Consider the following 12,184-nt stretch of genomic DNA (forward strand, 5'->3'; position numbering starts at 1 on the left):
CCATCTATCCTCATCTATTTACCATCCTTAATCTGGGCCCTTCTGTGTCTTAGTTGGAATACTTAAATACTGTGAGAGTCCTAACCTCCAGCACCTCTGAGTATTTTCCAGATTCCAATCTTGGGGGTGAAAAAAAATCTTCCTCAGATCCCCTCTAAACCTCCCTGTACATTGTAACCTTAACCCCTCAATCTGACTGAATCTCCGGCAAAGGAAGGAAACCATTTCAGATTGGTGTCTGCACTATTCAACAGCTGGGCAATTACAAACTTCTCTCTCAAAATTAAAAAAAAGCGCTTTGAGCATTTGGATTAGAAAGTCTTGGGTGAAAACTGAAATGCTGGTTTTTGCTCATGCTGAGCAGCTTCTTGTCTCAGATGGCCGGAAGGGTTTGCTTGAAATTTGTCTCGTTGCAGGTCCGTCAGAAGGCTGGTGAGATCGCCCTGCTAAAGCAGCAACTGCGAGACTCGCAGGCAGAGGTGGCGGGGAAACTGAGTGAGCTGTTCAGCTTGAAAGCGCTGCTCCAAGAAGTCCGAGTGGAGCTCTGTACCAAAGATGAACAGATGTTGCTGCTAAAGAATTCTCTGCAGGCCCAAACCAAGCAATTAGCTAAAAGCACAAACGCACTACAGCAGGAGGACCGCATCTTACTCCAAGAAGCCTGCCTGGAGAGAGATGGAGCATCCGAAGAAATGAAAGGCTTGTTGAACAAGGAGACCGATGATCTGAAGGCCAGGAGCTTTCATGGTGACACCACCCAAGGTCTTGTCCTCCAGATTGAGAGACTGAAAGCCGAACTGTTATTGGAACGAAGGCAGTGTGAAGCCCAAGCTGCCAATTTTGAAATTGAGAGAAGTACCTGGCAGGACGAAAAGGAAAAAGTCATCCAGTATCAGAAACAACTGCAGTCTAGCTATCTAGAGATGTACCAAAGAAACCAAGCCCTTGAACAAGAAATTCGGGTTATTGCAGCCAAAGTAGAACTAACGGACAACGATGTCAAACAGAACCTACCATGGATCGAAAGGATCGAATCCTCTGAGATATGATAAGCAATTAAATTTGCGCATCATTGATTGGAGATCAGGACACAGACATTTTAAAAGATATATATATATATAGTGTTGAATTCCTCAAGGTGAACAGAACATGATAACAGGTTGTAGCAGCTGGAAGATATTACTGATTTGGATCTACAAATGGAAAGGATGAAACACAGGGATGCTTCCAGAACGTTTTAAAATGGAAAGTGGTGTATCTAGAGAACCTGAAATATTTAGTTTTTGATGGCTCAAATCTGAGAAGTGATTGACCTTTTCTCCATAATTGTAAGATGCTACAAAGAACTTCTGTGCACTCAACGGATGCAAACCTGACTTAAATCAAGCCAATTTAAGGTTTAAACTCAGTGCTTTAAAATGTGAAATAATCCCCTACGATAGTATTTTATTTACCTATATATTTTAGAATCACTGCAGAGAATGACACATTAATGCAATTCAGGTCCCTCTCTGTTTTAATAATTGTTAGAGCTTAGTTTAAATTTCACATTCTACAGAATTAAGCTCTACAATTTGTTTAGCAAATCTGCCAAGAAGTAATATTGACTTGGAATGATAGTTTTAGGAAAGTGAAAAGTAATACCAGATCTTGTCTAAGTTTAATTATTTTTGTAAAGATTCTCCCTTTTCCGAGATGGAGTGAATTTTATCGGCTGAATTTTATTTGGATTTTGTTTTATAACATTTTTTACACGAGGCATATATACCATTTGTTTCATAATGCTTTTCCTTTGACTTTTTATCACGCACTATGTGTAGACAAACTGAAGGTTTCTATCTAACGAGGATCGTGATTGTACTGACAAGATCTGACTTGCTTCGCAGCATCCAGGAGGCCAATTGCTTTGCTTTTGTCCAGTGTTTTTTTTTTGAAACAGGGAAGAAGATGACAATGTTGAAACCGATATTCAAAACTATAACCCAACCTGCTAGTACTTTTTGGAATTAATATGCAGATATCTACAACTGCCAGCAATGTCAGGGCAGTGAGGGCAGTTATATGCAGTCATGGCCAGGACAGTATCTGCCTCAGAAAAAAAAATGACCACCTGAAATGACATCACATTTTCTCTTCCAGGAATTGTAACTCGGTTAAATTTATAAATACATTCACAAATACATTTTTATTCTTTCATTGCAAGGTTGAATATTTTGAAATTGTATTGAGATTTACCGTACAATTGCCATTTTTGATCATTACCCCTCACCACATATCTTAAAGTACTGTTCAGAGAATATGTCACAATACTATGAGAAATATCCCACAGACCAGCTGGCTAACTGGTTTCTTTTTGACTGCATAGATTGACAAAGGAATGTTGACAAAAATGCCTGGAGAAGTCCCTTCCATGTAAACAAGGCAATGCACTTTTCATTCATGTGTGAAATGGCTAAGTATTTCTCTACCAAAAGGCAGGACTTGCAACAGTACAGAACACTCAGGCTCTGCACTGATACACTGCGTCAGTTCTGTACAGAAATAATCCTGTAGCTTGTGTTTGTGACTTCTGTGGCTTCTTCCACAGCCTTCTTACTGAACAATGCTGATGGTGAAAATCTGAACCCCAATGAGCAGAGCGAATGTACAAATGGATTAGGAGCAGATGTAGGCTAACTGGTGACTCAAGCCAGCTCTGCATTCCAATATTATCATGGCTAATCAAGTTACAACTTCAATTCTACGTTCTTGCTTACCCCAGTTATTATAGAACGTAGAATATTGCAGCACAGAACAATCACTCAGCCCATAGCATTTTAACCTACTCCAAGCCACCCCCCCCACCAGCCCTCCATTTTTCTTTCACCTATGTGCCTTTCTAAGTGTTTCTTAAATGTCACTAATGAATTTGCCACTACCAACCCCCCCCCCCCCAGCAGTGCCTTCCACTTATCCCTGCTCATTGATCAAGTTTCTACCCACACCGTTCAAAGAATGTTCAACATTTGTCTTCCTCAAAGGAAACAGGGTCCCAAAGATTAAAGGTCAACTGAGAGAGAAGAAAACCTTTTTTTAAAAAAAAATGGATGACCCTTATTTTTAAATAACAAGCTCAATTTTTAAATTCTTCCCACATCTATTTCTTTCAATACCCTTCACTATAACAAATTAAAATGTCCAAGTAGTTTTGACTGCAAAGCTACTAATGTCAGTTTTTTTTAGCTTCCACAATCTTTTTTAAAGAATCGGAGAGTATTATCTGGCTGAACACAGGTTTGCTTCTGTGTATAATCTGTTGCACATTTACTCTCCACCCTCAGTTCAGGGCTGCTGGGATCACTACTTATAGCTGTACCCACCAGCATTTCATCTTAATGCTCTTTGCAGGTTCCCATCTGTGCTTGAAAATTCCACTCACCTGTAACTGTTCACTTAACACCAAGACATGATAGTGGATTCACCATCTGCAAAGTTCTAACCTCAAAGCAGATTTTAAGCCCTATCCAATATAGGTTTCTATGGGCATCTTCACAATAAGGCAGTTAGACTGAATTCGAAGAGTAGCTTCCTCCCCTGTCTAGTCTCTGCAGCAGGGTTTAGCTGCCAATACAGCTATTTCAGTGGCAGGGTTCCCTTCCCTATCAAGGAGGAGGTACGTCCAGCTAACAAAGTAAAAATAAACTAAATAGTTTGTTTCATTTTTAATGATGTACATTTTAATTTAGACAAGCAGTTCTTAACATACATACATGTAACACTGATAGAAAATTTCTAGTTTACGAAAGATTTCTGAATTACAAAAGACTTATAAGCTCCAATTTCCAAACACAGGTACAATTCTTACAAGCTAAAAGAACTTACCAATGAGTTGCAGATGAATGAGTTGTCTGTTACAGAAACCAAATGTTGACAAATGAATTCTATCTGTCACTCCCTTTTTCTGTAATTCTCCTTGTCATTGGTAGCAATTCCAGATGCTTTCTAACATTTATATTGTTTTGCTACTAGTTGACATTATCTACAAGTGATGTTTTTCAGATGCCTTTGGTAGGACAAAGTAATTCACACAGATGGTCTAAAAGCTTCTGGGGACAGAGATCCCAGAAAATTAATTCTGTGAGGACTGACTCTCTGAGTATGCAAATATCCCAACTAATTATGATCAACAATACATGTGACCACGTTTGATGTGCTAAATGACAAAATCAGTCTGGTCTGCAGTCTTCTCAAACTTAGTCACAATGATGTAAATAACTAATCCAGTGTTGTCTGGTTAGATGCAGGCTAATTAGCACAACCCTATTGTCTTACATTGATTAAACATGGGCCTACAAGAACTAATTGTTCAGCTGTTTACAACAAGAAGCCGAGCAACGAATGTTGGTTAGGAGTTTAACTTTGTCACAAACTTTGGAAAACTTATGCTGCTTTGCTAGAAAGCTCAGGTCAGCAATGGGCCTCTTGGGCCTTGGAAAGAAAATAATCTATCACAGATAGCAAAATCATCTTTCTTTATGTTTGTTCAGTAACTCTGTCTCTCTCCAGCTTTATCGTGGGGTCATGATCCTTTCAGTCTGCTGAACTGACACCCATATCAAGCATCCATTTACACTGAAAATGGGTTTATTGTGCATTTATTCTTTCCACATTCCTACTAAAGTCCTCAAGATTCTACCACTCACTTGACACACAGTTCTGGCCGGTTATCCTGCTTTAGGATGTAGGGTGAAACTAGAGCACCCTGAAGAAACCCATGTGGTCCCCAAGGAGAACATGCAAGCTGGACATGGACCACACCAGTGGTCAGGATTGAACATAGGTCTCTGCCACAGTATTCCTGTCTCCCTTGTTCACTCTAACATCGTTTCTAGATGTAAGCAATACTGAAAGCCATCGTTACTTCTTCATGTAATTTAAGGGGCTTGGAAACTGAGTAACAGCAACTTCCAAAATCACCAAATCTTCTGAACACTCAAATTTTAGTGTTCCAAAGAAACTCGGGGCTCCCGTTCTTGCTGCTCAGATCACTTCTTTGCTGAGTGTGAACACAAACAAAACTGTTCCCCTTCAAGAAAGAGTTCCCACTTGAGAACAAAGTGATGATCTGTTGCATACATTGAAAGCAAAAAAAAAAATGCATTTTCAGTTTAGTTTAGATTTCCAGTATCTGGATCTATTTTGTTATTTTCGTCTGTCTGCTTTAATAGAATCCAGAGCTGGAAAAAACAGCCATATAACATGATTTAACCTTGCTTGAGTTCTTCCTGCCTCCCCACCATAACCAAAATGATGTTTCCTTTTAGATATAATATTTCAAATATAGAAGCGGTTGTGGAGCACTGGATGCTGCCTGTCCTGGGTGGCATTTCTTGATTTTCCTTTTAATTTAAAAACAATTCAACACCAGTTAGCATTCTGCAAAATTGTTTTGAGTAACTAAAATCCGTCCGCAGTCAATAACTGGGTCACAAACCAGTTTGGAGATGGATTATACAGAGTACAGAAGGGTGAGAGGGCCTAATTCAAGATTTCTTCTCCCATCTCATTTCCCCTTCCTCGGCACCTGCACTGGCTGCAGGGTAGACTAGTGCTTAACAAAGGAACAATATTGACATCATGGCCTAGTGTACTAGGGCTCTCTTTAGATTGATGATACACTGTGTCCACCTAGTGACAATAAACAGTACTGCAGCAACTCGCTCCTCTACTACCGTCACCTATTTTTTTCATTGTAGCAGACTATGTTGTTGCTATGAGCACCAGTGGCTATCTCAGTTCATTTAAAAATACTTCAGGATTAATCTGCGTCTGTGGTAGTGAATTAAATGTCTAGAAAATGTTAACCTGGCAACTTAACATTGTTTAGTAACTAAGACCAGATGCATTAAGCTTGCTATTTACCAATCATTTGAACATTTCCAAATAAAACTTACATTAAAATGGGCTCTTGTTTTACCTTGGTTTGTCTGTTAATGATGTACATTAATGCACTCTAGTATGCACCATAATTTATATTAAAAATTAAGTTATATTTGGAAGGTAACTTAGAAAAACATTAGAACCAAACTGATCATTGTATTATTCCAGGTGAAGTTGAGTTAAAAACTGTATGGAATTAACTTTAGTATTTAAACCAAGGCTGTAAATTTGCTTGTTACATTGAGAAATCTGTATCTTGTCTGCTTGTCATTGCTAAAAGAATTGTTTGAAATAGTTATAAACAGCTCTGGATTTTTACACAGTCCTCTCATTCCCAGATAATCACCACTGAAATTTACCCATAATCCCAAAGCATTTTTCTTTGATGGAGTGCTCAAAACAGAACTCATTTTCCAATCTTCACTCCAAACATTGTCTTACATACATTCAACACATTCATATTCTTAAGCCTTTAAATTCAGTGCCAAGCAACTAAAATTCCAAGCCCCCTCTCTATGGTGCTTCCCTACTTCTAAGTCAAATTTTGGTCTAAAGTCTCTTGATGGAGAAATTACATACTGATTTATGGTCTCTTTTATGGTCAAAAATGGGATAGAACATACCAAAATGACCAGTAAAGCTTCTCAGAAAGTCCAATAATAAAAAAAGGAAATCAAATTTATTCAGTTCTCATTAATTACTGGTATATAACATACCCTGTTTGATTCAAATCCCAGAATATTTGAATAATTTTTCTGTTTCTAGAAATCTTTCCCTTGAGGGATCTCATTCTGCTTCTAGCACTTTTAATCAAATGAGTTTAAATCCACTGTGTACTGACAGTACCTTCACCCACAGAGTGGCATAGTGGGAGTTTCATTTATGTTTTTGACACTGAAACTAACTTCATTCATCAAAGGGACTCTGACTTTCATCAACATGCTGCATGCTCTGTTGCACTGCCCAAACTATTAATCTTGTGCCTTTCCCATTCAGTGCGTCTCTGCAATTGCTGTGGAGAAAATTCTTTGAAGTTGACTTTCTTTCCAGCTCCTCCATATCAAAACTTGATTTAGGTATTTGGATACAAGGAAGTTAATGAAAAGGAGTCCTTGGTGGCACTAGTGACTGTGGAATGGCGGCATTGAAGAATGTGGATATCAATGGGCAGTGGCTGTTTGTCCCATAGTTAGTGATGATTTCATCATGGTGACTCTGCCATTCATCATCCTGAAAAAACCCCTGCTCCCAGACAATTCAGGAAAACTCTTTGTGAGCAACTGCACTGTCAGTTTTTATTGAATTTAATTGGTTATAAATGAAATGTAAAAGTTCTGTACACGTGTTCAAACGAGCTCCTACTTACAGGTAAAGGAGGATTAATGATCCTGATCAAAGGCCCTACATGCTCCTGTTGTATCCTTAGCAACTGAGTAAGTAATGAAATATAAACAGATGGCGGGGAGGAAAAGGAGGCATCCAATGGCAAGCAGAAGTTATTGAACCTGAAGCTTTGAGGCTGAGGTTTTGGAGTCCTTATAATGCCACTAATGTGTTTGAACATGAGGTGCTGGGAGTTCTAGGGAAGATATGAATCAAGTTTCCTAATAGATCTAAGCCCGAGTCTATAATGTCATGCTAAGCTCAGCGACCCATTGTGGGTAGCTTGGGTAGTCCACTCTAGTCTCGCATTGCTGACCTCCAGATATACTGCCAGGACCATTGCCTGAATTCTGACCACAGTTTAGGATATGTTGTTCAGTGGGAGACTCGAGTTGGACACCGTGGGTGAGATACAGAAAAATCTGGAGCTGGGTAGTTAGCATTTACTAACCAAGGACGAAGAATTCAGAAAATTCTGCAAGTCCGAAGGATCTGGATTGGTTTGCCTGGAGGGGGTACCTCCGGAAATACATGTTGGGGAAGTGGACGCAATATGTGGAGCTTGTCAGTCACCCTGGCTGTGGAGGGAAATCTGCTGGGATGCCCTATGGAAGATCGCCCAAGGGAAGCTTTACACAATTGCAAAAGCTAGTAGCAGTTGGCTGTTTGAGGGTTTCATAGAATTACGGCAAAATGCCAAGGCGGAATGGCACAGATTAGAAACGGAAAACGAATGTCGGCATAAAGCAGAAGCTGAGAGATGTACAACAGGAAATTCTAGAATATCGGCAAAAAGCAGAAGGCGAGAGATGTATTACAGGAAATCCTAGAATGTCGATAAAAAGCAGAAACTGAGCGAGGTAGGTTAGAAGGAGGACACAAAAGGAGGCAGACGCCTTAGAGAAAGGGTTACTGATTTACAGGGTCAGACAGGGGTATTGCCGCATCTGAATCAGTTTCAGTTGAAGTGTGAGAAATTACTTAAAGAAACAAGAGGAAGCAAAGAATGGAGAAAACAGCCCGATGATTTAAAGACGGTATGAATGTGATTCAGAAATCAGCACAGGAAAGGGAGAGTAGCACTGGGATCATGCAAAGTGTTTAAAGCAGATTCAAAAGCTGCAAGACCAACTTGCTGCACAGCAAGGAATAACATGTGCTTTAGGATCTGAAAGAGGGGAGCAAGGTGAATATGGAGATGTTGATTGGCATGATTTAGCAGATGAAGCTACTAGATAGGGTTACAATAATTACGAAGCACCATTTCCCGAGGAACTCCCACTGCCACCTTACGAACTGGTGCTACCACCTGCACGATTGGCCCCCCTGGTTACTCTCAGAGAGTGCGGAGCTGGGGCAGGAAATCAACATACACCACACCGGTCGGGGTACAGCAGCATTGAGATATTGCTAAGGACATTGAGACGTGTGTTTGGAGACCATCGATAGCTTTTCCAAGCAGCTAGTCATCAGAGAGTAATACATGGCCTAGATGATAGCAAAGAAAGGAAATTGATTGTAATGAGTTTACGTCCACATATACACTTAACTTTGCCAGATATGCGACAACATGGTGGGGAGCGAGTGAGGAATTAAAGGCTGTAGTATTGACTGTTATGGGTATTAACAGAGGGGACCCAGTAGACAGGCTAGCCAAATGTTACCAGAGGAGAGGTGAACATCCCACTGCATTTGTGTCCCGTTTATGTTCTAAGAGGTGTATGGAACAGGATTAGATCGGGACCATTTAGGACCAGAGGCCTCAAATAGATGGTTGACGACATTGGTATCTCAGTATACCGATGGAAATGTTTGATCTTTCTGAACTTACACATACTGAGCCATGGGTACTGAGGAAAATGAGTTAAGGCCTGCAAAAATGAGAGACAAGACCAACTAAGCCCTGTCATGGGAAGGGGATGCCTATTAAAAGTCAGGTAACTGCCTGGAGAAATGAGGGTAGGGCCCACCCTGGGTTCCTCCCTGTCATGCTATCAAAGTGCAAGGTAGGTCGGAGGAAATGGAACAGTACCAGGAAGAGGGAGAGCTGACATTGGAGTAATTATATGCTTAACTGCACTCAAGCGGGATCCATTAAGAAAGAATGTGCAAACCTGAGATGAGAAAGAGCAGAGCAAGACCGTTTGCCCTTGGAAGGGCCAGAAAGACTGAGCCCTCTAAATAACTTGGTGGAGACACCACCATCCAGGGGATTGTACCCTGAGCTTCAGTGATAGTGTCAGACCTCACTAACATGGGGGTGTGACACAAGGTGGGATGGAACCAAAAGACTTCTACGAGTGGTAGTGTCGGAGGACACTGGAGGAGCCCAAACCACTGTAAATTTAATAACTTAAGTTTGGAGATACAAGGTAAAATTATCCAAAGTGGATTCACAGGGCATTCACAAGTGGGATGTGAGTGTACCATTGGAAGTAAGGATGGAGACATAGCTTTGAAACATTCAATAGTGTTGGTTGAATTACCCATGGATCAGGAATATATAATGGGGAGTATATAATATATATAATAGTATATAATATAATGGGAATATATAATATAGCCAAAGCGGGGCTTCATTTTAATCCAGTCAATTGTATGATTTGGCAGATGCCAACTGACATGAATGACATACACCTGTGGTGAACTACATATACCTGTCTGGACACGCCCCCTGCTGACTGCTCCTGTGGCCCCTCCCACTGACCCCTGTATAAAGGCGATCGAGGCCTGAGCTCGGCCTCTCAGTCTCCAGGATGTGGTATGGTGGTCACTCACTGCTTGTTCCTTCTTCCAGTCAGTAAAAGCCGATATCTTGCCTTACGTCTCAGAGTGAGTTATTGATGGTGCATTAACACCACATGCAGATCCCAGCAGGAGAATATCAGGACAGAATATGCACAACGGGTGAAATGTAGATAAAACTGGAGGAGATAAGCAATGATCAGAAGGTTCTGCAAATTATTGCAAAGAACTCAAGTCATTTGCAAGGCACAAGTATATCTGTGCAGAAAGATAGTTGGCAGTGTGTCCATAGAAGGTTCAGACCCCAAACCACAGAAGCAATATGAGTTTCCCAAAAGAAGCAGAGGAAGATGTAGGTAAAGTAATACAGAGATTGGTACAACAGGAAGTCAGTAGCCTCCTCTAATAACTCACCCATATGGCCACACAGGAAACCAGATGGTAGTTGGAGAACGAAAATAAACTATTGAGAACTGAGTAAAGTAACCCCATTAATAGCCCAGCTGTTGCAACTAACCAAGAGACTGTGTTCAAACAGAATGAAAAAGCACAATGGTTCATAAGTTTAGACGTAAATAATGGATTTTAGTCTATCCCATAGAAAGTGAGTGTCAATACAAGTTTGCATTCACTTTTCAGGGACAATAGTATACATGGATTGCCCTACCACAGGCGTTCCTTAATTCCTCTTCTATATTTTACCTGTGCTTGGGGAAGAACAGTTTTCAAAGGCTCAATGTTTGGTGCAATACATAGGTGATCTTTTTTTGCAGACTAAAACCAAGCAGGAACATTATCAAATATGAGGAAATCTGCAGCTGCTGGAAATTCAAGCAACACACACAAACAGTGCTGATGGAACATTATCCACTATTGGTAGAACTGCTGCAATTATCACTTGCATTGGGGCTAAAAGTAAACCCAAAAAAGGCACAGGTGATAAAACAAGAAGTGAGTTATTTGGGAATGATCTTGACACTGGGGAAAAGGGAAATTGACAAGCAAAGAGTAGAAGCGGTTAAGAAAGAAACCACCTATTCCCCAAGACCTAAAAGTTCTGTGGTCATTTCTGGGGTTGGTAGGATACTGTAGGGATCACATGATGGATTTTCCACTAAGGCAACTCCTTTAATGGAATTACTGAAAAAGAATGTGCATGGGAACGGATATCAGAACACACCCAGGCCATCACAGACCTGAAGTAAGCATTGGCCACCATGCCTGCTTTAAAAACCCCAAATCCACATGAGCCATTCTCATTGGAGGTGGCTGCAGCTGATACCACCCTATTACAGGAGATGCATGGGAAGTTAAGACCAGTAGTGCAGACATCGCACATGCTCTCAGCAGTAAAACGGGTATACTGGATGTGAAAAACACTCGTTAGTGGTTTTCTGGATGGTACAACATTTTGCCTACATAGTGGGACTCAATCCACTTATAATACTGACAGATTACAACTCCATACAATTATTGTTAGATGGAAAGATTAAAGATAGCTCAGTAAGCCAAAACAGAATTGCTAGATGGAAAATTGGGAAAATCAGGTTGGTAATGGATCTCAAGAGAGTGGATTTGTTGAATACCTAAGAGATAGCTTTTTAGAGCAGTTTGTCGTTAAGACTTCTAGGGGATCAGCTATACTGGATTGGGTGTTATGTAATGAACTGGAGGTGATTAGGGAGCTTAAGGTGAAAGAACCCTTAGGAATCAGTGATCACAATATGATTGAGTTCAACTTGAAATTTGATAGGGAGAAAGTAAAGTCTGATGTAGCAGTATTTCAGTGGAGTAAGGGAAATTACAGTGGTATGAGAGAGGAGTTGGCCAAAGTAAATTGGAAGGAGCTGCTGACAGGGATATCAGCAGAGCACCAACTCTGTAAGTTTCTGGGGAAAATGAGGAAGGTGCAGGACATGTGTATTCCAAAAGTGAAGAAATATTCAAATGGTAAAATAGTACATCTGTGGCTGACAAGGGAATTCAAAGTTACTGTAAAAGCAAAAGAAAGGGCATACAACAAAGCAAAAATTCGTGGGAAGATAGAGGACTGGGAAGTTTTTAAAAACCTACGGAGAGCCACTAAAAAAATTATTAGAAGGGAAAAGATGAAATATGAAAGCAAACTAGCAAATAA

General features: G+C 40.4%; 1 protein-coding gene across 9 annotated transcripts in view; it reads left to right on the forward strand.

Annotated features, from left to right (window-relative positions):
• The window catches only part of n4bp3 (NEDD4 binding protein 3), a 144,416-nt gene extending 138,456 nt beyond the window's left edge, over positions 1-5,960 (forward strand). For all 9 annotated transcript variants that reach the window (XM_059990086.1, XM_059990089.1, XM_059990087.1 and 6 more), the window contains one exon: positions 417-5,960. In XM_059990086.1, coding sequence (XP_059846069.1) covers positions 417-1,049 — 633 coding nt within the window. In that variant the 3' untranslated portion in view covers positions 1,050-5,960. The remainder of the gene's footprint in view (positions 1-416) is intronic.
• Positions 5,961-12,184: the final 6,224 nt, after the last annotated feature.

The sequence above is a fragment of the Hypanus sabinus genome, chromosome 15 (genome assembly GCF_030144855.1).
Source record: "Hypanus sabinus isolate sHypSab1 chromosome 15, sHypSab1.hap1, whole genome shotgun sequence".
NCBI lineage: Eukaryota > Metazoa > Chordata > Chondrichthyes > Myliobatiformes > Dasyatidae > Hypanus > Hypanus sabinus.